Source organism: Myotis myotis, unplaced genomic scaffold (assembly GCF_014108235.1).
Source record: "Myotis myotis isolate mMyoMyo1 unplaced genomic scaffold, mMyoMyo1.p scaffold_m19_p_3, whole genome shotgun sequence".
NCBI classification, from domain to species: Eukaryota; Metazoa; Chordata; class Mammalia; order Chiroptera; family Vespertilionidae; genus Myotis; species Myotis myotis.
In genome coordinates this window covers 149,708,897-149,736,511 of record NW_023416335.1, presented here as the reverse complement: position 1 = coordinate 149,736,511, position 27,615 = coordinate 149,708,897, and the positions used below count along the sequence as shown (strand labels likewise).

The 27,615-nt window shown below is 41.1% G+C and overlaps 1 protein-coding gene across 6 annotated transcripts in view; it reads right to left on the bottom strand.

Moving 5' to 3' along the window:
* GRIP1 (glutamate receptor interacting protein 1) overlaps positions 1-27,615 on the bottom strand; it is a 669,834-nt gene that overhangs the window by 93,032 nt on the left and 549,187 nt on the right. For all 6 annotated transcript variants that reach the window (XM_036297634.1, XM_036297637.1, XM_036297636.1 and 3 more), the window contains 2 exons: positions 2,274-2,421; positions 281-450 (listed from right to left, as the gene is read on the bottom strand). In XM_036297634.1, coding sequence (XP_036153527.1) covers positions 281-450; positions 2,274-2,421 — 318 coding nt within the window. The remainder of the gene's footprint in view (positions 1-280; positions 451-2,273; positions 2,422-27,615) is intronic.

Sequence of the window (27,615 nt, the reverse complement as noted above, 5' to 3'; positions counted from 1 at the left end):
ATCCAAGGGTTTTGTTTTGTTTTTTAAATATCAAATATTACTAGCCTGAAAATTCTTCAAAACATTCTCAAACAAGGTTTCTTTGCTCAATGTGGGGCTTTTAAGTGAATGACATGCGTCTTAGCAAAAGAGATTCGGAGGATAAAGACCAGCAAACAAAGATAACCTGCTGTTTTGAAAAGAAATGACTAAGGCAGAATTAAACCCAGGATCTTCCTAGCTCTGCTGGAAGGAGCAGCAACTGCGCAGAGAAAGCAGAGACTTATCCCGAGGGCCTCACCGTGGTCAGGTCCCTTCAGCGCCAGGCGGGTCTGGTGGTGGGGAAGGATCTCCAGCTTGACCTGGTCGGTGGTGTTGGCCAGGAACTGGGTCGCCTCAGCTAGCGTGCAGTACTCCATGCTGGTGCCGTCGATGGACAGGATGTGATCGCCCACGTGCAGCGCTCCACACCTGCGGGAGGGGAAAGGCTCAGTGCACTTCCTCTTTGGAATGTGGCTTTCATGTCCTTCAAAGTTAAAATTTCCCAGTTTCCATTTACACCCCTTCTCCCCACCAAAAATACTGGAGTGTTATAGGAAACACCCTGGCAAATGTTAAGAACATAGGAATAGGAATGTAAAACCTTGTGGCAAATACAGAAAAACTCAATGAAGTGTTTTCCTCTTGTCCTTCGAAAACCAGCACACAATTATTTGGGGGCAAAGGTGCCAAATGTTGAGGGGAAACGAGCAGGGGGACAGGGAAGGATGGGCAATGTGTTTCCCTTGCCTCTTTCTGTGATGTTTCCTCTCAGGTTTTTGTGTTTATAAATACGATTGGTAACTATTCAGAATGTCAAGATGTGACTCACGGAGTTTGAACAGGGACATTGACAACTATTTTATGTGTGAAGGGGAGTAACTTGGGGAAGTTCAGCTAATGCTTCCTCATAATCTTTTCACTCAGGCCCCCAGATCGCCAGTTCTTGTATTCTTGTGTTTTGGTTTGTTATTCTGGAGTTAAACACTTATGAGTACAAAAGCTCTCAAAGACGGTGGGAATTATGCAGGAGGCACTAAACCAAGGCCTGCGTGGTGAGAGATGGGGAGTGCAGGGGGCAGGGGGGCTGCTACATCTCACTGAGCTCAGAGACTGGCTACTGGGTGAGCAGAGAAAAACACAGTGATCAGCACCACACTTGATGTACCAGGCAAGTGGACAGCTCCTGACACTGCTTCCCCCTGTGGATGGGAAAAGACGGAGGAAATGAGAGCATCCTGCACCACTGAACTGGACACACCTGGATCAGTGGCCATCATGGTTAAAGGACAGAATGCAGGGTAAGACCACAGTGGGGCAGTAGGCTGGCCACTACAGGGGTTGCTGCAGGTCACTGCACACAGCCAGAGGTGTACTAGGCATGGTGAGGGCATATGGGGAAGTGGGCTGAAGACATGCAGGGTGAACTGGGCATTCAATCTTATCTAAAAATGTCCACCATGAGAACAGTCCCCCTCTCAAGACAAAAGCATTTCAAGTCATCTCTTCCATCTACAATTATAATTCCACGTGGAGGTACTTGGAGTGCTTCAGCTATGGGAGGTGGGCATTTTCTTACCGGGAGCTGTAACATAATGTATTAGGTGGTAAAGTCATCTTTGTTATCCCTCTTCTAACTTGTAAGTCTAAAATACCAATTAGGAAAAGGAATTCAAGAAAACGGACTTCCTATTTTTACTGTCATAGGAATGAATGATGTTTTTAGGGACCCTCGAAGTTTGTGAAACCCTAAGATTAACATACTAAAAGTTGGACCTTTCTTTAAAGACGGTGTAATTAAAAAATTGTTTTATTCCTTTAAGAAAAAAGGACTGGGCCTTTACGGTGGCAGGACTGAACTGTTGTCAGGGAACACCATGGCTTCCCTGCATGGATCCTAATAAAGTTCTGCTCAGCTGCCCTTGTCCCAGGACATGGTAGGAAAACTTGCTCAGCCTGACTTTTTTCTTTTCCATTTTCAAAGGCCACACCAAACATTTGGAGGAGGTGACATTACATCATGGGGTGGCTGATAAGGGAGGTGAATTTTTAAGCCCTAGTACACTAACTTGTTTTCTAGCTGAAACTTGTGTAAATTGGCAGGAGAACTGTGTTTTACTATGTGTGTATGTATATGTATCACATATGCATGTATATACATATATAAAAACCTGTATACTAGTCTATATACTATTTGTGTGTGTGTTTTAACACACATGCAGTTTTGAAAAGCTGATGCTTCCTACAACACTCACCTGTCCGCAATGCTTGCAGATTTGATTTTGTCTATGACAATGACCTGCTTATTACAGCACATCGAGGTAGTAAGGGCAACGCCAAGGCTGGCACCAGGAGTTTTGGCAACTTCAACTAGTAATGGCCCGGATGCTGTTGCCACAGAATCTATGAAAGAACGAATATCAGAAAACAAAACAAAATTAGACAAATAAGCAACCAGACACACACACACACACACACACACACAAATGGATAATGTTCAGTCTGATATTGGTCTATCGATTTCATCACTGAAACTTAAAATTTCCTCCAAATGACATCCCCACAGCCAGTGGTAACTTCTTGGGGCATCTCTTAGGACACCTGTTCCATGCAGCTGGTCTTCAGTAATACGGGCACAGGCCCGTCTCTTCAATTACATGCTAAGCTTCACGTCAGCTGGGATAAGGTCCATGTATCTTCATGCCTCTACATCACTTGGCGCATACAGTGCCTGGCACATATTAGGTCTCTCAATAAATATTTTAAAATTAATTAATCCATGTAATAAACATCTTAGCACCTACTCTGGATGGCTGGATGGCTTGAAGAAAGGAAGGAAGGTAGGGCAGGAAAGTGAGAGGGAGGGAGGGAAGGATGGAGGGAGGAAGGGAGGGAGGGAGGGAGGATGGAAGGATGGATGGATAGATGGGTAGATAAATAAATGATGTCTCTAATTAGCCACACAGCAGGAATGCATTTACTGTTGAATCTGTAAATCCATTGGTTCTTTCATTAATCTAGACCTGATCTGGGGTCACCTCTCCCTCAGGAGTGACTTCAGACATGCTTTATTTTTTGCTTTGGAATACTCTTCATTCCTTCAGGTCCCACTGAACCTTGGGGACACAGTGTAAACATCAGTTCCTCTGGGGATCCTCTCCTGATTCATGGTTTCTCTGTGCGCCCACAGCCAGCTGTATTCCTGCTTGTAGCAGACACCTCAGTGGCATAAAAGGCAGTGTGGGTTATATGCCTCTATCCCCCCCTAGACTGTAGGCTTGCTGCGAAGGCAGAGACTATGCCTTGTCTATCACAGCATCCTCAGTGCCTGGGATAGTGATGGGTACAGAGGAGTGTGCAATCAATAGCTGTTGAACGAATGTATGGACAAATGAGAAAACTCATGAAATCGCTTAAAGCTCAGAAGAGGCAGGGGTCATACAGGAAAAAGTCCTGGACACAGAGTTAGAACATCTGCATTTAACTCTTCTCTTCACAATATTTTGATTATGATTCTTTAGACAAGTTACTAAAACCTTCCAAGTCTGCTTGCTTACCTATAAAATGGTATATTTTCAAGTGTTTATTACACCAAAATCAATGTGTAATTAAACAGTTTATAATTTTCCAAGTGCCTTATAGAACATGATTATCATTGATATATTATGACCTCAAGCCTTGAGTCATCTCATTTTTCAAGACTGTCTTTCTCATTTCCTACTGCTCTGGTGTTTGAGACTTCATTAATACAACTTGTCATTATCACCAAGGCGCCACTCAGATATAGTAAACAGGAAGTCTGTACTCCTGCTGCTGAGGTTCAGGCAGTCTGCACTGACTCCCGAAGATGAAAGTTGCATGGGGAGAGCCATTTTCAGTCTGAGATGCAATAACACATTTCTTAAATGAGGTAAAGACAGAATATTCATGCCAGCAACAAATGATTGGTGATATTGAAATAATTTAGTCCTAAAAAAAAGAAATATTTTGCCCTGGCTGGTGTGGTTCAGTTGGATGAGTGTGGTCCCTGAACCAAGAGGTCACCGGTTTGATTCCTGGTCAGAACACATACCCGGGTTGTGGGCTCAATCCCCTTTAGGGGGTGTGTAGGAAGCAGCTGATGGATGTTTCTCTCTCATCGATGTCTCTCTCTCTCTCTCTCTCTCTCTCTCTCTCTCTCTCTCTCTCTCTCTCTCTCCCTCTCCTTTCCTCTCTCTCTAAAAACATATTGAAAAAAAGAAATTATTTAGTTCTAAAAATGGTTGAGAGACCATTAGGGCCTGTATCTCTTCCTGTCAATTCCAGGGCAGAGCCTCATTGCTAATAGCTGGAAGGAGCCAACAATCTTGGTCTGCTAAGAGGACTTTTTGGTTCTGCAGTTTCATGGCTGTCATTTCCCCATTATATTATTACTAACTCCCAGAGATTGTTCCCAACCTAACCCTACAGTGGCTGCTACTCTCTGCTCTTGCTCACCTTGCTGTCTGAATTCCCCTCACCTAGGGGTTTATATTGAGTGGTCCCTGTGCCTATATGCAATAGTGGTTTGCTCCTCATCTGTGGCAGTTGGGGCGCCCTAGAAAGACTTTGGGTCAGTCCCTGAAGCCCCTGTTTTAGTTGTCTTTCCATGATGAGAGTAGTTGATCCTGCCTGCCTCTCAACTCTAATAGTCAAAGTTCTGCTGCAACCCACGTGCACCTGCTCTGATGTCACCAGCTCCATCCAGAAGCTTGCTGTCCTCTTCTTTGAGCGTGGTGCCCCCTGGCAACCTCTCTTCCTGCTCAGATTGAACCTCACAGGAGGCTCTGGCCTACCAGGCTATTTCTACATGTATTTATAGAACTTTAGAAGGGCTAATTTTAGAAGGACTAATTTCCCAAATGACTTCCTATAGACTTGTTGAATTTTAATAGGTAGGTTTGTGAGGTGGCAATCACATATGCTCTCCCATCTGGTTTGCTCATGGCTAAAGATAAACTTACTTAGCTTAACAGATGAGAGTAATCAAGTTTCTCTGTTACTTATTAACTTAATCTCTTACAAATGACAGAAAATGACAATTGTCCCTTGGTATCCTATCTTCCCCTTTTCTTCAGTAATAAGCTTCCTAAGTGTTAGCTGAGCAAATGGCTTTCCAGTTAAGGACAGCATTTCCCAGACTCCTTTGCAGTGAGGTGCAGCCCTGTGACTAAGTTCCAGCCAATGGGAAGTGGGTGGAAGAGAGATGTGACCCATTTTGGATGTGCTCTGAAAAAATGGCTGTGTCTGCCTCTTCCTCATTTCCTACTTCTTGCTGTTACCATATGTGCCCAGAACTGGTGAGCCACGTTCAGCCATGAAGACAGGGGCATGGAGCCACAACATAGAGGAAGGGTAGGTTCCTGACACCATATCTCCAGAGATTGCTTAATCACCCAAGAAATAGACAAATACCCTTCACCTCAAGGCCATGAAGAGATGTGGATGCACTGGGTGTCTGGGAGAGGACGCTATCTGGCCCTAGGAGAATCTGCCAGACTGGCCTAACTATAGAGGACTCTAAGCAAACCATGATGACTAACAGCTGAACGGAACCACAGAGTAGAAGGTGCTTATTTCAGTCCTAGCCAGAAACAGATGGTACTCAAATTAGGATAATTTGAGGAGAGTGTCATAAGGGGCTATTTAGAAAGATGTGATAAGGTTGTAGGGAAACCATAGGGAATACTCTAGGGCCAAAAGCAACAGGGCACCATGCCCCATTAGACCTCATGCCTCACTAGACCCGAAGAAGCAAAGGATAGAACTGTTAGTGGAACCAAGATTTGGAGAGGATATTTGCAGAAAGGGCTACCTGACAGGAGCTGGGACCTTCCATCAAAGAATGCAGCCAGCCCCAGTGAGTCTACAGGGAGGAAGCCAGGGAAAAACACCCTCTGTCACTGTTCTCCCTCCCTCTGACCTCCTGCCATGATTCACTATTAGCTAAACCCAGAAGGAGCCAGAGGCATGAGAGCCTGTCATGCAGGGCAACAGGGCATGGCACAGAGCAGCAAGGAGAAGGGCGGTGAGTGGCTCTGGAGGTAAAAAGAAGGATGTCCTTATTTGTATATGTCTCCACTCAGCTTCTTTCCACAAACGTCTGGAGGCTGCTTGCTTTAAACAAAATATGCAATATAAGGAAATACTAAGGAAGAAGAAAAAGCAACTACAAATGCCTTGGCCACGCAGGTTAATAGATAATTTAAAAAATAGCTGAACTATATAGGTAAACCCACAGAGACAGAAAGTAGATTAGAAATTGCCAGGGGGTGGGGACAGAGTGACTGCTTGAGTTTTGTAACTACACAGAGGTGATGGCTGCACCACATTGAGAATGTACAACATGCTACTGAACTATACACTTTAAAAGTGGTTAACTATGTTATGTGGATTTTGCTTCAATTAAATAAAATATGATTCTGAGCCTCTGGAAACCAGGACAATCAAGGAAATATGGTCAAATATACAGTTGTCACTGCTGGAAAGGAGAAAGTCTGCCCCTACAATGGAAATAACGATTCCTCAGGCAGAGAATCCTAAAAGATATCTCTCCCCCGGGTTTTATATATAGTAAATGCTGCTCACTGATAAATGGGCAATGTCCTCCACACTATTTTATAATAGGATGCAGAGGGGGTTTCCAATGGCTATGCCTTCATCAAGGTTGAGGCATAAGGTTAAAAAGCAAATGAATGATGATGTCTCTATAATGGAAAAGCTAATGTGATGGTTTGATCTAAAGACAGATCCTAGGGTGGACAGACCGGATGTCTCTCTGGGGATCTTTCCTAGATACCTGCCTTCCCCCTCATTTAGTTTTCCAACAGAAGCTGGACATTAGACAATATAAGAAGGTCCCCTGTGATGAGACCCTGGTATGCTGGCAATTTATATACACGACTGAGACCACATCCAAAAGCTATGGACATCAGCTAAATCAGCAGCAGAATCAATGTACTATCAGGAGGCTGTTCTGGCAAAAAGAGAAGAGCACCCACCTCACATTCCCACAGAACAGGGCTTCCTAATTCATCATTCCTGCAACATGAAGTTAAAATATACTATTACTGAGCGCTAACTATATACCAGGAACATCAGAAGATGCTGGGGACTCACAGATGAAAATGTTACTATCCCTCCCTTCTAGTAGCCCCTGGGGATAGCTTGCCGAGAAGGTGATGGAACAGGGTAGACTCCTGGATTTCATGATGGACACTTATTCTGTTGAATCTCATGAAGTTTCTAGTTACATTTTTTTTAAAGACTGAAGACACCAAATGTTTGCAATTTACTCACCACCGCACCTCTGCCCCAATGAAATCTTTAATCTAGTAAGGTCAGCGTACTTATAGAAAACTAGAGGCCTGGTGCACGAAATTTGTGTGTGTGTGTGTGTGTGGGGGGGTCCCCTCAGCCCAGCCTGCACCCTCTCCAATCCAGGACATCCCTCTCACAATTCTGGACTGCTGGCTCCTAATCTCTCACCTGCCTGCCTGCCTGGTCGCCCCTAACTGCACCTCCTGCTGGCCTGATCACCCTTACCTGCACCCCGCTGCAACCCCTAACTGCCCCCCACTGCTGGCCAGGTCACCCCCAACTGCCCCCTCCCTGCCGGCCTGGTTGCCCCTAACTGCCCTCACCCCGCCGGCTGGGTCACCCCCAACTGCCCCCCCTGCTGGCCTGATCGCCCCTAACTGCCCCCTCCTGCAAGCCTGGTCACCCCTAACTATCCCCCACTGCCGGCCAGGTTGCCCCCAACTGCCCCCTCCCTGCTGACCAGTTGCCCCCAACTGCTCCCCCCCCCCCCCAGCCTGATTGCCCCACGCAGCCTGCTGTTCAGTCATTTGGTCATCCCTCACTAACCCCCTGCCGGACTGGTCGCCCCACGCAGCCTGCTATTCAGTCATTTGGTCGTCCCTCACTAACCCCCCTGCCGGACTGGTCGCCCCACGCAGCCTGCTGTTCAGTCATTTGATCCTCCCTCACTAACCCCCCTGCTGGCCTGGTCATCCCATGCAGCCTGCTGTTCAGTCATTTGGTCGTCCCTCACTAACCCCCCTGCCGGACTAGTAGCCCCACACAGCCTGCTGTTCAGTTGTTTGGTCGTCCCTCACTAACCCCCCTGCAGGCCTGGTCATAGGCTGCTATCATGTGAGGGCATGAGGGTTAATTTGCATATTACCTCTTTATTATATAGGATACTGGGTTATCCAATAGGATGTTATCTCCAGGTTCCTAGGAAAATTACTCAAGTATGGCAAAAAATCCACAGAAGGGGGCGGAAGCTCCCTGTCCATAAGGACTACCTGTAGAACAGCAATCGTTATTACCAAATATCTACAGTACATGATAAGGGAATGGCAGTGACAGTGAGACCTATGGGGATCTGAGTAGGCTGAGCATGGTGGCTGGGATGAGTGTATTAGTGAGATAGAATTTGACCTTAATATCTCTCAGCTGCCTCCATTTTCATGGGCGCTAGGAAAACAACAAAGTATTTTAGCAAGTATGGCTTTCTAGCATTACCCATGTGGCAGTTCCTTTGTGCATCACAGAAGGGGATCTACAAATGTTAACATTTAGTGATCATTAGCCTTCTCTGGCAATTGCTTTCCATAATAAATGTCTCCCCACAATAACATCAAGACGCTCATGCTGCCTTGGTATTAACTATTTCCCTAGCTGCCACCCAATTTCATCCTCAGAGGGCCTTAGGAAAAGCAGGAGTCCAAAAGCCCTGGCTTTATTCCAAGATGTCTAAAGAGATGCACAGGAAAAGAAAAAGCAAGCAGACATGGTGGATGGATGGGGCACTCTGATTTAAGAAAGTGCGAAAGAAAAAAATGGAGTGTGTCAAAATGAGAAAAATAAACAGAAGAAACATGAGGAAGAAATCATTAAGAACCCATCCCCTGACAGAAGATTAGTTACTCCTGCTGAAGTGAAGCATGGTTGAGAAAAATAGATCATGCAGATATAAATTCTTCACGGTTAAAGATGTCTTGGTCATTAAGATATTTGCCCCACACTGAAGTCCTTGCATGCTGTGTTGATTTATAGGCTACATAATTACATAGGATATGCTGATGGCTGTTTGCAGGGGAAACACACTGGATTTTTATTTTGTTAATCAGTTTTACCACCCTGAGCCCTGCATTTCAATCAGAGTACAGGCTTGATTAGGACCTCCCAGAGGGTGGCAGAAAGACTGTGTGCGGTCATGTTAGCTTTCCCTGCCTTATATTACTGCAAATGTAAAGTACCATTTGGGGCCCTTTTCAACTTATCCGTTAGTTAAAAGTATTTTTATTAGTGATAGTCTATTCATACAATGCTACTAATAATTTCAATGCTTTTCAGATGAGCTAAATTTAATAAAATTTTTGTTAACTTAAAAAAAAGCCAATTTATTTTAGTCTATTGACATATACTACTTGGGAAATATTCCGGTATAACAAAAAGTATACCTTCCATGTTCAAGTGAGCTTTATCTTAAGTCCTAAGTTTTTCTGTGGGAGTTAAAGGAGACAACTTGAACAGTTAATTACTGCAGGAAGAGTCCAAAGCAAGGAGCACTCAAAAATAAGTCCCATGTCAACTTGAACTTGGCTAAAGCATGATTGGTGATTAACTTTCATTCTCCTATTATCAGGCTCACCCTAGTCATTTAGTTAACTTTGGATTATCTTCAATTCCTTCATGCTCTCCCCACCCATTTTACATGACAGATTTTTTTGGTCGCCTGCTTATTGGGTTACAGTGTGTTTTTAAAAATTTTATGGAAGTAAAAGAAACATTTAGAGAAATACATAAATCATAAGTTTGCAGTTGTTAAATTTTCATAAACTGAACACATCAGTGTAACCACACCCTGATCTAGAAATAAAACACTACCAGCATCAGAGAGTCCCCCCCCCCCACCCCCCAATATATACTCCTTTAAAACACACCCCTATCCCACAAGTAACTTCTAAGAGCATAGGTTACTATTGTTTACTCTTATGCGTTTTAAAAAAACAGACTCAGTTTACACTCTTCTATATCTGGCTACTTTTGCTCAATATTATGTTCATGAGATTCATGCATATGGTTGGAGTAGTTTTAGATCGTGCATTATCATCTATAATAATAAAAGCATAATGTGCTAATTAGACCAGATGTCCTTCTGGACGACCTTCCGGACAAAGACGGGTCTGCGAGGGAAGCCCGGGTCCCGGGTGCCAGAGGGAAGCTGGTGCCAGCAGCCGGGGGAAGGAAGGCCTACTCTTGCACAACTTTTGTGCATCGGGCCTCTAGTTGCTATATAATATTCCAGTGGGTGAATGTGCTATAATGTATCCATTCTACTACTTTGGTGTTTTCTGGTTTCTGACTAAAACAACTATTGTTGCTATGAATGTTTTGGGTTATTCTTTGAAAAGCACAGGTATGCATTTCTGTGGGAGTCATGACCAGGAGTGGCACTGTGGGGTTGTAGGCTATGAATATGTTCAGCTTAAGTAACTACTGTCAAAGAGTTTCCCAAAGAGTTGTATGGATTTACCTTCTCACCAGCAGGAAAGGAGTTTCAGCTGCTCTACACGTTTGTCACCTCTTGCAGTCGTTCCCATTGTGGCACTCAGGTGGGTATGCAGTGGCATCACATTGTGGTTTCAATTTGCATTCCCCTGACTAAGGTGTTGAGCAATCTTTCATTGCTTATTAGTCATTTGGATATCCTTTTATAAAGTATCTGTTCAAGTCTTTCCTCCTACCTCCCCTCCCTTGCCAACTTTCTATTAGGTTATCTGGCTTATTGATTGGTGGGAATTAATAAACATTTGATGAGTTCTTTATTGGATATATAGTTTGAAAATACATTTTCAAGCCCCTGTGTGGCTTACCATTTCAGACTGTTAATGATCTCTTTTGATAAAGTTCTTAATTATTATTTTGTATGTTAGTAGTTTATGTGTTCTGTTTAAGAAATCTTTTCTTACTATAAAGTCATGATGATGTTCTCCTATGCTTTTTCAATAGGCCGGATTACCTAATATTCACATTTATATCAGTAGCCCATCTGCATTGGTTTCTATGTCTGGTGTGGAGTAGGGTCACAACAAATTTTATCTACACGAATATAACTGACCTATCATCAGTTTTTGAAAAGAGCATTCTTTTCTCACTCCATTTATTATCACCTGTCATAAACCAGATGGCTATATATGTACCAGAGGCCTGGTGCACTAAATTCATGCACAGGAGTGGGAGGGGTCCCTCAGCCCAGCCGGCACACTCTCGCAATCCGGGACATCCCTCTCACAATCTGGGACCACTGGCTCCTAACCGCTCACCTGCCTTCTTGCCACATCACCCCTAACCACTCTTCCTGCCTGCCTGATCACCCCTAACTGCTCACCTGCCTGGCTGATCACCCCTAACCACCTCTGCCTTGGCCCCCGCTATTGTGGCTTCGTCCGAAAGGACGTGTGGAATGATGTCCAGAAGGTCATTCAGCTGTCTGGTCTAATTAGCTTATTACACTTTTATTATTATAGATAGTTCTGTTTCTGGACACTGTCCTGTTCTATTGGTCAATCTGTGTTGTTCTTATGACTTTTTACGAGATCTTGACATCTGGTCCTGTAAGTGCTCTGGTTTTGTTGTTCTTCAAGATGGCACTGGCTTCCCCTGGCCCTTTGCAGAGTGATGTCTTACTGTGTATCAGTTCAGAGAAAACTAGAACCCACTAACTCAGTAAGTGAAGGAGTTTTGGCCCCTGGCTAAAGACATCTATGAAATAATTGTGACAGGATTTACATGGGAGGTTTCAGTATTAAATCTGATAGACCGACCTAGTATTTATAGATATTTAAACATGTTTTGCAGAATACTAATAAAAGTTCTCCAACTTAAAATTTTAGGGTTCTTGTTCTTAAATTTTAGACTTGTAAAAGAGAGAATACAATAAGTCCGGTTACAACATTTTTTGAAGAAGTGTCTGAGCTCCGACATGGTGACTCGGGACACACTCTGTAGCCAACGCGTGTCCCTTACCACACAAGCTGGGGAAGCTTCCACTCCCACTGTCAGCACGAATGGGAACACTTTTAAAAAGGGCGTAACTTGGTCTACCAGAAGCACGCTTCCAGAAAACACCCAAAATTTATGTCCCATTTGCTTTAAAAAGTGTAAACAGCCCAATGAATCTGGCATTTAAGTGATCCATATCAATGGGGAAGTAGATACATTGGCCACAGAGTAAACAATCCTTTGCCCTGACTATTAAAAGATTTGGCATATACACAGGGCTAGTGCATAATCATCATATTCATATCATCACTCTCCAGAAAGTCTGATTCCTCCTCACTCTAAAGATAGTCCCTGTCAGGTTTTTCTCAGCTGGATAAGTGATCCACACAGAAAAGAGAATGAATCTCAATCAGATTCTGCTGAGGCAGAGAAACTAAAGCAGGAGGAAGTGCCTGCCAGCCTGGAAAAGAGTTCTTCCTGCTCAGGGTTCTAACCTCCCGAGACAGGAGGAGACGTCCGTCAGCAAGCGGCCAGGACTCAGCAGCAAATGCCACCTCTCTCTGGAATCCTGTGCTAGACGAGGCTTTATGTTTACGGTTAAAAAGAAAAAAGGACCCTGGTTCTCAAGCATCCAGATCTGAAATAAGACAAACAGATAGCAACCAGGCCAACATCCTAAAAGCAATTTACTTGTAAGTTGCCAAAAATATACTTAGAAATATTTAAAGCATCTATATTACTGACTGACCTTGATTTTCACGGAAAATAAAAAACAAAAAACAAAACAAAAATAAAAAACACTGGGCAAATGTACAGGCCTAAAGACATGGCTAGGTAAAAAAGGAAAAACAACTTGCCCACTAGGTTTTAAAATCACCAATGCCCTGGAAATAAAGAAACAGAGGAGGTCTGACCAGAGGCCCCTCCCCGCACCCCCAGCTTGGGCCAATGTGACCACTGAGCATTGGACAGGAATAATGAGCACACAGTCCACCGTCTTGAATTTGTGGGTCCTCAATAAATACTCATGTGTTAATCATAAAACAAGTGAAATTTGTAATTGGAAATTTTGACATATAGCTGGAAGGGATAGAAAATAAATTGGATGTTGGGTGTCAAAAATCAGGATCTAAAAAAGTTTTGACAGGTCGGAAGGATGGGAGGATATTTAGAAATTATTATTTAATAGGGTAAGTGATTATATGCCTTACATTTTTACTGTGAGTTATGCAACAGCCCTCTGGGACGGGCCCGGGCATTTTAAATGCAGTGAGGCGGGGGGCTCCTGCTTTGGGCTGTAGGCTTGGTTGGCCAGAGTGGTCTATTGTTAGAGATGTTCCAACAGAGCTTGGTAAAGAACGTCCTGAGGGGTCACAGCCTTGGAGAGTGGCACAGGGACATAATGCTGGGATGTAGTGATTGTGGCATGCTCCCAACTTTGGAGAAGACCACCTCTGGGGAGCCCACTTGCCTTCGGAAACACCCTTTGAACATCCTATTTTCACCAATTTGGTTAGATAGGTCTTCTATAGACATCTATTTACTTTTTAAAAAATAGGTTTTATTTACTTTTTTAAAAAATATATTTTTATTGATTTCAGAGAAGATGGGAGAGGGAGAGAGAGGCTGAAACATCAGTGATGAGAATCACTGATTGGGTGCCTCCTGCATGCCCCTATTAGGGATCGAGCCCGCAACCCAGGCATGTGCCCTGATTGGGAATCTGAACTGTGATCTCCTGGGTCATAGGTCGACACTCAACCACTGAGCCAAACCAGCAGGGCTTATTTACTTATTTTTATGCATTTATTTATTTTCAAAAATTTATCTTTATTGTTGAAAGTATTTTAGATGTCTCCCCTTTTATCTCCATCAACCCCCTTCCTGATCGGGTCTTAGGTAGAGCACTGAAATGTGAAAAATTGCCCTTTACACCCCTAAAGGAAACTACCACTGACAGAAACTGCAAGGTCACCTGAAATACTTCAAAAGACCAAAGTAGAAAACTTCCTGAACCAGTACACCCAGCAGAAAGAAGAGCCAACTAGTTCTGTGGGGAACTTGAGGATCGTGGAGTCCAAGTCCATTCTGCACATGTTTGTAGAATTAAGGAAGCTGAGCGCCTTTGCCAAAGGACAAGAGTTAACAGACCATTCCGTTAAAACCCTTCGTTTATGGAACTGATTTTGATGATGGCGCTATAATATTACTCATGAGATCTCTAATACATTAAGAAGTGAACACAGACCCTACTTTTGGGGTACACTTGTGGTCTTTTCCTGGGCTATCTATTCCTCTCCTCTCTGGAGACAAGCGAGATCCTAACATTCTGGTTCATTACGGAAATCTGGGCTGCAATGCTGGGCCCAGGAAAATGTGAAGATGTCTCTGGGTCTGGAGAGAGTAAAGAAAAAAAAAAAGGTAGAAGGATTCCTGGAAAATTATGCCTCACTCCCTTAACTTTACCATAATTTGAATCAATAAAAAATGCCTGAATGATTAAACACCAGTAGATAATTAATTCAGTGTCTCATTTTCTTCCTTCTTACTCAGAGCTCTCTCAGGGTGCTTAATGTTAAATATTTGATGTTTTGGGATATTTTTTTCTTGCTCAGTAATGCACGTAGGCCTAAAACAATTACATTTTAGATGATTAGGCTTTTATTTTTAAATACTCCCTGTAAGACTTTTATTTTTGAAAGACTATTAACTGCCTCAGTCGCCCATTTTAACGGCAGAATCTTAAGTTTAGAACAAAGATACATTCCATTACTTTTTGTGCTTTCAAAATGTTCATCCACACTTAAAACATTTATTGTTTCATATATTGGCTATAATAACTCTCAATCTTCTGTGGGTATATTATCAGATTTTTGAGGTCAATCTGGGTTTGGTTTAATCCTGGCTAGGTTTAACACAATATGATGTGTGTGATACTGGGCAATTTATGTAACCTCTTCGAGCCAGTTACTTCATCTATGAAAAATAAGGATAGTCATGTATATGTCAGAGGGTTGCTATGACAATCAGAGTTAATAAAACGCATAGAGCAGTGGTTCTCAACCTTCTGGCCCTTTAAATACAGTTCCTCATGTTGTGACCCAACCATAAAATTATTTTCGTTGCTACTTCATAACTGTAATGTTGCTACTGTTATGAATCGTAATGTAAATATCTGATATGCAGGATGGTCTTAGGCGACCCCTGTGAAAGGGTCGTTTGACCGCCAAAGGGGTCGCGACCCACAGGTTGAGAACCCCTGACATAGAGTATACCCTGCACAATGCTTGGCGGAAATTAACCACACAAACTGTTAGTTCTCTTCTTGGGTTAAACTCAAGGCATGTAGATGCTGCTCAATTAATTTCCCAGCTGGTGTGAAAAATTACTTTCTTTACTTGGCCAGAGAAAGCTAGAGAAGACTTAAGTAAAAAAAATAAAATAAAATAAAATTCTTTACTTATCTGCCCCAGCACTTTAAGTTAGTGTGTGCCTCTATGTAAGATGTGTGATATTGTCCTTAAGAGAAAGTTATAACAGACAGAGAGAAAGAAAGCTGAAGGGGGAGCTAGATGGTACTTTAGTGTACCATGAGTTAGATTTTCATGTGTCGCTTCGCTTACTTAGCTTTAAGTGTTGTAAATGATTTCAATATTACTCTCTCTGCAATTTCAAATTTTCTATACAGCTATAGATTGAGTTTTATTTTTTTTTAATTTTTTAATTTTTTAAAATATATTTTATTGATTTTTTTACAGAGAAGAAGGGAGAGGGATAGAAAGTTAGAAACATTGATGAGAGAGATTGATCAGCTGCCTCCTGCACACCCCCTACTGGGGATGTGCCCGCAACCAAGGTACATGCCCTTGACCGGAATCGAACCCGGGACCCCTCAGTCCGCAGGCCGACGCTCTATCCACTGAACCAAACCGGTTCGGCTAGTTTTATAATCTATAACTACCAAATCCATATCTTGGGCAAGATACTAAAAAAAATCAACATGTGGAACCTCTGAACTACACAAATTATGAAAATTAAATTACTTTTTTTCACAGGTAGAATATTCAACATTCCTGCTAAATGATATCTTTTGCTTGACTGACCAAGCTAAAACCTAACTCAGGCCCCCATCTGCCCTCCCAAGGGTAAGAATTCTGCTGGAGAGGCTACCAAGCTTTTACTATAATTCTGTTTGGACAGTAAGACAAGTGAATGTACCATTCAGCACAAAACTGTCTTCCAAGTTGCTCAACAGATAAGTTCAAGGTAAGGAAGTGCCCTGTGAGAAGAGGCTCCATAGCACCCAAAGCATGTCCACACTGAGACAGCTCAGTAGAGTCTGTGACAAAACTTCAAAGGGGCCAAAACCGGTTTGGCTCAGTGGATAGAGCGTCGGCCTGCGGACTGAAAGGTCCCAGGTTCGATTCCGGTCAAGGGCATGTACCTGGGTTGCGGGCACATCCCCTGTGGGGGATGTGCAGGAGGCGGCTGATCGATGTTTCTCTCTCATCGATGTTTCTGACTCTCTATCTCTCTCCCTTCCTCTCTGTCAAAAATCAATAAAATATATTTAAAAACAAACAAACAAAAAAAAAAACTTCAAAGGGGTCCTAAGAAGTAGGTAACCAACAGTGACGAACCAAAGTGCATGCGACGAAAGACCAGTGCGATTTCACAGGAGTGCGGCTGAAATGTCACCGGAGTGCTTCACCCAATTCTTGTGAGTTAATGATAACCACTCCTTGCTACTCTCTGAGAGAGAGTGTGTGGCTTAGTAGCTATAAGCTTAACCATGCCAGGATGAAAGTGTCCAGTGGGCCAAAATGTCATGTCAGTACTCTGCTTGTTCAAATACATGATGCTTATCTGAAACCACACCTAAGGGGTGGCTAATAGAATCTTCCTTGTACCTGTGCCTACAAGGCGCAGGCCTCTGTGGAAGGTATGGGATACGGCAGGGTTTGGACGATGAGTATGGATGATACAATAGATTTACATTCCTGATTAGCAGCAATAGCTGAAACTAAAGAGAAGCTGGGGAATCCTCAAATGACCTACCAAATAACAAGCTTTCAACCGGCCAAGATACCAGAGCAGGACACCTTTTAAAAGCTCCATTTTTAGGGACTTACATCATGAAGACCCATAATTGCTGTTTTGTTAAAACAAGGTTCTTCTAACACAAGAGGGCTGGACCCAGGGTGACATAGGCCACTCTGATCCCAGTACTTCCCAATATTCAAAGAATGGGAGAGAAATAATTTGTTGCTTGTACACCTTCTTTGGAGAGTCTAGTATATTTTTTCAGAGTCTTGATCTCTAGGTTAACATTTACTATTAGAGTTTGGAGCCATGGTGTTCCTGAATCACTGGAAATAGCTAATGAACAACTGGGCAGGAAATCAACTATGAGTGTGGACCAATGAGTCATGGAAAACCCTTCCACACAGTTCTCTAAGATTCAGGCACCATGAAGCTTTTATTTATAACCTGGAGAAAATGCTTTTTAAGGGAATGAAAGGGAAAGGCAAGGGTGAGGGGAAAGAGGAGTGAGGGAAAGGAAGGAGGAATGCATAAGAATATCCAAATATGAGTATATATTGGCTACTTAGGCCTTTATTACATCTTTTACTACTATCTTTGGAGTTCAGAGAAAATTAACTATTTACCCTTAATTTTGCAAGATGAGAAGATTATCTTACCGGTAAATTAGGATTATAATGGTGATGATTATTGTAAAGGAAAAGTAAGGGCAAGTAAAACAGGAAGACCTAATTTAGATAGGGTATCAGGAAAGTTTGAGGAAGTGACATTTAGGCTGAGACATTAAAGAATATGCACACAATGGCTGGGTAAAAAATGTGTGTTTGTACATGTGCAAGGGTTGGAGAATCACTTCTGAGGCAGAGGGAAGGGAATATGCAAAATCCCGGAGGAGAGGAGGCAGGTATGGGGGAGGAGCTTAAAAAAAAAGCCTTGGGACTCAAAGAGAAGTGAGCCACAGGAAAACTAAAAAGTTGAAGTAGAGAGGCCACTCTAGAGACTGAACATGCAGGGACTCATATGCACAACAAAAAGTTCACTTTTATTCAAAATTAAGAGTGATGACACTGAATGAGAGGGCATGGTTCATTGTATGCTGCATAAAAGGCTCTGGGGCTTCTGGGTGAGCAGGGATTTGAATGGAAGTGGGCAGCAGAGTGCAGGCAGACATGAGATGTGAGGTGACTGCAGTTCTCTGGGAGAGAGGGTGGCATCTGTGAGAGGCAAGGACAAGTGTGTGGAAAGCAAACCAGAGACAAGCAGGATGACTAGAGAGAAGAGTTGGGACCCTGTGTAAGTGGGGCTGGGAAAAATGAACAATGACCCAGACTTTTTTTTTTTTTAATCCTCATCTGAGTACATTCTTTCAACTGATTTTTAGAGAGTGGAAAGGAGGGGGAGAGACAGAGAGAGAGAGAAACATCGATGTGAGAGAGACACATTGACTGGTTACCTCCTGCACATGCCCAGACGAGGGCCAGGTATCGAGCCTGCAACAGAGGTACTTGCCCTTGACTGGAACCTGTGACCCTTCAGTTCAAGGGCCTTTAACCACTGAGCCTCTAACCACTGAGAAAAACCACCTAGGGCCAGACTTTTAATTTGAGAACTGCTCAGATAGAAGCACTAAAGCCTGAGATGAGAAAGATGGGACAGAAACAAGGTAAGGAGAGGCTCTGAGTTCAGTTCTAAACATTTAGTTTTAAGAACCCTATATAATAGAAGCCTAATATGCTAAGTGTCTGGTCATCCACTCAATCAATCGAAGCGTAATATTCGAATGATATGCTAAGGCTGCTCAACCGCTAACTATGACGTGCACTGACCACCAGGGGGCAGACAGTCAACCGGTCAACCAGTTTCTATGACATGCACTGACCACCAGGGGGCAGATGCTCCAACCAGTAGGTTAGCTTGCTGCTGGGGTTTGGCTGATCAGGACTGAGCGAGACGGGCCAGACATGCCCTGGAGCCCTCCCGTGGTCCCTCCCCACTGGCCAACCTCCTGCATCCCTCCCCACCCCCAACTGGGAACCAGTGGGGTCCCTCGGCCTGGCCTGTGCCCTCTTGCAATCTGGGACCCTTCGGGGGATGTTGGAGAGCTGGTTTCAGCCTGATCCCACAAGCATAAAAGGCTAATATGCAAATTGACCAAACAGCAGAATGACCGGTTGCTGTGACGCACACTGACCACCTGGGGGCAGACTCTCAACGCAGGAGCTTCCCCTGGTGGTCAGTGCACTCCCACAGTGGGAGCACTGCTCAGCCAGAAGCCAGGCTCACGTCTGGCGAGCGCAGCGGCAGTGGCAGGAGCCTCTCCTGCCTCTGCGACAGCACTAAGGGTGAAAACTGCCTGCTTAGGCCTGAGGGTTCCCGGATTGCGAGAGGGTGCAGGCCAGGCTGAGCACCCCCCTCCCCCCGAGTGCATGAGTTTCATGCACCAGGCCTCTAGTTATCATATAAGTGTTGCATTAAGACAGCTCTGATGGTTAAACTAGAATTGAACATAACAATTTGAATTCTGGCTGTTATTCTTTACCTATGCAAGTTATTTTATGTTCTCTGATTCCTCAAATGGGTAATGCCTAGGTCTATCTCTTATGGTAAGAACACAATGTTTATACAGGGATTTGAACACAAAAGATAGTAACTGGAAGCTATTATGACTGTACTAGTAAGTTGCTAATAGCAGTATATTATTTTAGACAAAAGACTGAGTTTTGACTTTGGCACTTATAAACTATCATCTAAGCAAATAATTTACCTTGGATTTCTAATTTTTAAAACACCTAATACCTTCCTTTCCTATATCACAAGGTAAATAAAACAATAATTATGACTTCTACATTTAGCCTTCAACCTATAGGTCCCATTGATCGGTGTCAAGAAGTCTTGGAATGAAAGACCCTCATGCACAGTTGGTGGGAATGCAGATTGGTGTAGCCACTATAAAAAACAGTATGGAATTTCCTCAGAAAATTAGGAATGGAACTGCCTCATACTAGCTCGAAAGAATATACACAGCCCTATGTTCATTGCAGTGCTGTTTACAATAGCCAGGCTATGGAAGCAACCCAAGTGCCCATCAGTAGACAAGTGGATACAAAATTAAGATATAGATATATATATATATATATATAATGGAACATTACTGAGCCATAAAAGTAAGAAAAAAGAAATCTTACCGTTTGTGACAGCATGGATGGACCTAAGTGAAATAAGTCAGACAAAGAAATACAAATACCATGTGATTTTTATTTATATGTGGAATGTAAAGAGTAAAATAAATGGACAAACAAAATAGAAAGGAAGGGACTGGGTGAAAAAGGTGAAGGGATTAAAAAGTACAAATCGGCAGTCACAAAATAGTCACGGGGATGTACAGTACAGCATAGGGAATATAGTCAATATTATTTAATAACTGTGTATGGTGCCAGCTGGGCACTGGAAATATCAGGGGGACCCCTTAGTAAAGGATATGGTTGTCTAACCACTATGCTGTACACCTGAAACTAAAACAAAGTAATACTGAACATAAACTGTAATTGAAAAATAAAATAAAACAATTAAAAAAAGGAAGACTATTTTGTACCTCAAGAACAAGAAGATTAGGAATATTTACAGCCTGTGACCACAGGAGCTCTCAGAAAAGCAGCACTGCGAAGAGAATAGCAGGTTGCGGGAAAGGTCTTATTTAAGGTCAGTCTCACATACACATTACTGAGAAGGAACAAAACTTCCCTAAAATATTCAAATGTGAACTCCAAAGTTCTCATGCACTGTTCTAGGAATGTGACCTTCGACTTGAACATTGAATGTGTGGTGACCCTGGAGCCTCTAAAACCCTGTATGTTTTCTAAGAACAAGTTTTATTGAGGAAATAGGATTTGTTCACTTTGCTCACTTAAGTTGCAAATGAATTCACTAAGCTGTTGTGAACTGACCTACTGTAGTCATGTAGATTCTTGTACTTATCAGAAAGTGCCAGAGTCCCCAGGTCAGCATAACCCTTTCAGGCTTTCTAAAAACAAAACAAAACAAAAACAACCCAAAACAAAACAAAACAACAACACACACAAAAAGGAGCTTGGTTTCCTTAACAGCAAATGGATAAAATAGGACAGTGGTGTGAAGTGCACTGTTAACACAATGGGGAGTATAAAGTTAGTATCCAACCATAGAGAAAAGGAATCCTGATTAGTATCTTGGTAGTTCTCTAAATAGATGGTCAAGAACTGACCTTATGACCCATCTAAGCATTTGTCTGCTACTCCTCTAAAAAGGAAAAGCAGTTCTCACCTACTTAATACATGTATATGATCCCAGAGAACTGACTGTGCAGAGACAGATTTCCCCTGACAAAGTTCAGTCAGTTTTTCATTTTTCTATAATACACTACAATTAAAAGGCTAATTTTCCCCTTAAGGGACATGTTTAATTTTAGAAGCATAATATTCAATCTGAGGGAACTTAAAGCAACGTTTTATTCATTTATTAAATGTCTCAGAATGCCAAGAACAAGATCATCGCAGATAATGGCTTCACAGCAGCATGTTGGCCTTATGCCATGACAAGAATGCTGGGAAATAATCCGTGGGACATTTGTAACTGTTAACGGGACTGCTGGGTTTCATGCCATTAACAAGGGAAAATGACCAACTTTCCTTTTTAGTTGGCGGTTTTAGCTGTAACCATTTTAATTCAGTCTGAACTACAGTTAAATGTTACCTTTAAACTATTTTTATTGATATTATTTTACTTTGGAGCTATGTCAATGAAAAAGAAGTGATAACTTCTTAATCCTTTTTGAGAAGTTCCTAAATTCCAAGAGTCACAGAATATTAGAGCCAGAAGGACTTTTGAGATATTGTAGTCTAGTCCTCTCATGTCACAGGTGAGGAGTAGTGGTGCAAAAGATTTTAAAGATCCTGTCAATTCTCTCACAATGGATATCACTTAAAATATAGTCCAATGGGCCCTTAGGGAAAAGGTAGATGTTAAATTACTAATACATGTGACTGCCGCTCCCATACCACTCCTCATCTCCTTGGCACCTAGTGTAACACTAAACCTCTAAGAGGAATGAGCTCCCAAGTGGTATTCCACAGTATTTTATATCGTTATCTTCGTGTTACTGAGGTATTTAAAAATATCAATGGGTACCTTTTACACTAAAATGAGACTATCCAAATGACTTCAGAGACCTAGAAACTAATGATTAACTTATTAGGGATAAGCCTTCTAGATTCATGTCTTCCCCAGCCCAAGGAAACAATCAGGTGTACCAAGAGTGAGAGAGCAGGCCCAGCAGGGACAGAATGGGGCCAACAGGGGCTCACGTGAGAGAGGCTGAGAGAGTGGGCTGTGCTAGTGGGTTGGGTTGAGTATCTCAGCTCTCCACTCTGTATTTTGCCCAAAATTTTCACGTTCCTTCCAGGAAATGAGAGATTAGACAGAGAAAAATGTGGAATACTTGCAACATTCCTGAGAAACTACACAACCCAGACTGAGGGCTGACACAGAAAGGTGACGGTGTAGAGCAAGGGTCCCAACCCCAAAAGCCTGCCGGGGACAAGCATGATGTGGACTTGTAGGGTGTTGGTGTCGGGGAAACAGTGTGGACCAACTGGAGAGAGTATTTCCAAAGAGGCAACATGGGACTCAACTCAAGCCAGTGGTTACATGCAGGAGGGCTGGCCCAGTGTTATCAACTTGTTAAGAGCAGCCGGATACTTACATTATTAAAAATAAAAAGCCCTTGTTTTTAGATGTTGAAAACTAATCCCAACTTTTTAAAAGAAGACCTGAGAGACAGAATGCCTGTGACAGAACTGAACTTGTGTGTAAAGGCAGGAGACACCTTGGGCTTCTGAAAGCTAATCAGTTCCCTCCTTAAGCTACTCTACATGAGGTTTTTGCGACTGGTACACGACTGAGCTATTTATTGTTCCTCATTTTCTCAATTGAAGACACATCTATTTAGCTTTATCCTAGAGTGACAAAAACTTACCTGAATAGAAGCCTATAAACTTTAAGTTTTAAACATTCTTTGATAAATTTAATTCTTTTGTACTTCTAAATATCTCCTGGTTTCCTTTAAGGATTAATAGTTTTATTTTAAATGTTTAATTATTGAGGATTTTACTACCCCAATGAGCTGAATAAGAAAAATTTCATTCTTATTTCCCATTTAAATATCTCATTAAAAGTTAGGTAAAATGTTTTAAAAAATGTTACATTAATTATTCAATTGTTAAAATTTTTCTCGCTTGAGAAAACAAGAGTAGTTAACTATTTTTAATGGAAATTTGACTCCCCAAAAGTCTGAAAGAGATAATTGAGCCTCTCAGAGTAACAAGTAGGCTGTGTTGTATAAAGAGCTCATTTTACTCCATTTGAGAAATAATATCCAAAAGTTGCAAAAAAAGAAAAAAAGCAAACAAAAAGAAAATGTGTTTTTTTGTTGTTGTTATAACAGGAAAGGTTAGTTTAAAAGTAAAGGTGAGTTAATATTTTATGAACAATAATTCTAAGTGAAAGTACCCTATATTACAATTTTCTAAGGCACCACTTTTACTTCCCTTTCCTCAAATTGTCATTCTCAATTATTGGACCTTATCTATAGCCCTGTCTTAACCTAAATTAGGAAAATAGGAATGGGAAAGAAGCAAGGAAGAGAAAAAGGAAAATGACTACAGGGAAATACTAGAAAGACCTCAAGTAAGACAATTAGAATACAGAAGAATATTGACAAGCGAGAAGCTGAGAGCAGAATATTATAAAGAATGGTGTGGCTGAAAAGGGAAGGAGGAAAGGAAGGGAGATAGAGAGTGAGGTTCAGAGTAAGAAAGGAAAAAGTTGAGAGAGAGAGCGAGAGAGAGTGAGCACAAGAGTGGTAAAAAAAAAATAAAAGAGAGAAAAAGGAACTAAAAAGAAATAAAAAAAAGTTTGGTCATTTGCTATATAAAGTTAACAAAGCTTAGAATATTGCAACAAATGTAGTAGGTAAATACTTTTTCAAAAAATAAATCTGTGTCCTTTTATGGTAATTAGAACCCTTATGCTAAGACTTTAATTCAAAAGTCCTATCCTGAATTCTGGTGTGGAACTGGATACAAAGAGAACAACTAGCCCAGAGCTAGACTAGTATATTTAAAAACTTAATGTACGACTTTAAAAAATCACTAATCAGTGGGTATGTGATAGATTCTTTTTTAACTGATCCAGGTATATTGGTAACTATTTAGAAAAATATTATTTAAATCCTAAGCAAAATCCTAGATCCAACGATAAAAAGAAAAACCAAAACCAAAAGAAAATAAACTTCAATATCTCAAAATAAAATATATTGGAAATAAGCTACCGAGAAAAGTTTTTACAAAAAACTAATGTCCTTAACATATAAATAGTTTATACAAACCAATTAAAAAAAAAACAAGTAAGGGTACTTGCATCAGAAAAATGAATAAAGAACACAAGCAGAAAAGAGCAAATGAAAATGGCTAGTGTTCATACGAAAAAATACTCACTTGCACTATAAGTTTTTAAAAAGGTAAATTAAAATGTAAATGCAACTTTTACTTAACATCAGAATGATTAAACATAATAACAGTCAATGTTGCAAAGCTCTAGTGGGAGCGGTACATTTAAAATACTGCTGGTAGTAATATAGAATACAAGGCAGGGCAAATGTGGGTTTACAGTGGTGAGTATGTGAAACACAAAGTTTATTCTTGCATTATTATTTATTACTTATTTTATTATTTTCCATACAAACAACTGTAAACCTACTTTTGCCTTCCACCCTGCAGTGTAATCTTCCTGGAGGACAATTTAAAATTATGTATCAGCTATTTTAAAAATAAATATAGTCTGACTTAATGAAATCAGAAATACAGGCAAAAATTTGGGTAAAAGGATATTCATTCCAGTTATTTATAATACCAGTCTGTTGGGAAATGGTTACATAAATACAACATTTATTTTTGGATGTGAAATGAAGTAGGAATTTAATTGACTTTTCCCCATGAGGCTAATTGACCCAGCATCATTTGCTGACTAGTTCAATCTTTGTCCACTGATGTAAGACCATACCTCTGTTTCTATATCTGCAGTGGCCTTCTAGCCATTCCATTTTCTTCTGTTGGTCTCTTTACCCCACATTAATATTATATACATTTAATGGCACAATTTTAGAATAAGTCTTGACATTGCTTAGAACAAATTTCTCTGCTTTTGTATTGTTCCAAAGTATATTGCTGTTCGTTCCTCCCAGCTTTCTTACACCATGTACATTTTAGAAAGAGCTTATTAAGGTCCCCTGACCTCAAGATCCTTCTGAGACTTGAAATAGAATTAATTTATTAATACATTTGAGAGAAGTGACATCTTTCAGATATTAATATTTCTCATCTAAGAACATGATACAGTAAACCCTTGATTTTGCAGACTTCAAATTTAATGTATAAAATGTCTGGTCCTTATGTCATATGGAAAAATGAACACCCTGCTAGTTTTAAAATCCTTTAAACCAAGATTTGCTTATAATTAAATTAACTGTTTTTTGTTATTAATTCATCATTATTTTTGACAAATTTTAGCAAATGTTGGAAACATTTTAGCAAATGTTGGAAAAAACACTGTAGTAATTTCGCTGACATAAATAAATATTACATGTCTACAACTGTACATGTTTAAATCCAAGAGTTCTTGCTGGTAAACAATGTTCAGCTATGATTGGCATATGATCACACTACATCGAGAATGGTAATTGATTTTTTGTTCCTTGGGTGACTTCCTGCAGCAGTTTTAATGTGTGCAGGCTGATGTTCCTATGTGCCCCAGCTGTGTGCATCTGTTTATTGGCAGTGACTGGTGAATGCACACATTTAATGGAGCTATTCAGTATAAATTTAAATTACTGTAATACATATAGAAAATTTTTCTGTGAAATTTAACTTTTCATACATAGTTAATTTTCATTACACAAACACATCTCCCTAAGTAAAAACAGATAAACTAACTAATTTGTCAATTTTTAAACATATATTTGGAAAATCTACTTTATTGTGTAACAAACTTTCAGGTTTAACGGACACCCCCTCACCCAAATTAACCCATATATTAAGGTTTTACTATCTAGGTCTTCATTTATTTCTGTATTCTTTATACATCTTAATAGACTCATATACCTTTTGTTATATTTATTTCTTATAGTAACCGTATTATTTTATTTTTCTTATCAATGGTATCTTAAAATTTAACTTTCTTCCCTGGTGGTTTTGCTGTGTGGTTAGTGCATCAGCCCACAGACTGAACGATCATGGGTTCAATTCCCTGTCAAGGGCTGTACCTGGGTTGCAGGTTTGATACCCAGCTCTGGTCAGGGAACATGAGGGAGGCAACTGGTTGATGTGTCTCTCTTACATTGATGTTTGTCTCTCTCTCTCTCCTCCCTTCCTCCCTACTTTTCACTCTCTCTAAAAAGCAATGAAAAAAATATCCTCGGGTGAGGATTAAAAAAAAACAAAACAAAAAAATTTAACTTTCTGTTTTTGGTTGCTACAGAGAAATGTTTTGTATATTAGTCTTATATCTAGCAACTTAGAGGAACTTTTAATGTGTTTCCTTCCTGATGGCCTACTTTCCCCTATATTAGGGGGATATCTGAGAGCTCTGGAGTGTGAAAACTGTCAAACATCATTAAGAATGTGAGTGTGGGTTGGGGAGAAGGCAGACAGGTGAGTCACCTCATCCCCTCCCAACTGGCAATAATGAGACAGGGAGGAATCTTCTCGGAAGAGCTGCTCACCCCCATTGGGGAGGTAGACTGCAGGCCTTAACAGGCTATTTTTATCTTCAGTTTGGGAGCTGGTTCTTTCTAAGCCTTCAGGTTTTAGCTTACCTGTCACCTCTTCAATGACTACCCTATTATTGGAACCTGCCAACCCTCACCTGTGCCTGCCCTTATTCCCTATTACAGAATCCCATTTATGCCCTTCATGGTAGGTAATGATCACATTTTATGATTGCTTGTTTGGTAAATTACAGTTTACTATCTGTTCCCCCAACACTCGTGAGCTTCATAATGACAGGACTGGTTTGTTATTCTGCATTCCTGGTACTTCCCACTAAGCTCAATAAATACTTTTAGACTGAACTAATGAGTTAAATATGCCAAACATCTGTTTCAGTTTTTAATGTTAACAATGTATTGTATCAACATTTAAAATATATTTACTTGTATAATTTATTTTTGTTTGCACAACTACCTTTTAAAATAGGCATTACTAGTCCCTATTTGACAAGTGAGGTCACTAAGGCATGGGGAAATAAGTAACATAGTCTGAATTACAGCTAGAAATCAGTAGAATTGAAAACAGAAGCCAAATCATCTAACTAAAAATCTAATTTAAAAATCACATAACAAAAGAAAAAGAGAAAGAGGGAGGGAAGACAAGATAAAGGAAGGATGAACGAAGGGAGAAAAGTTCCTTCATATTTAGGGCATATCATCCTATT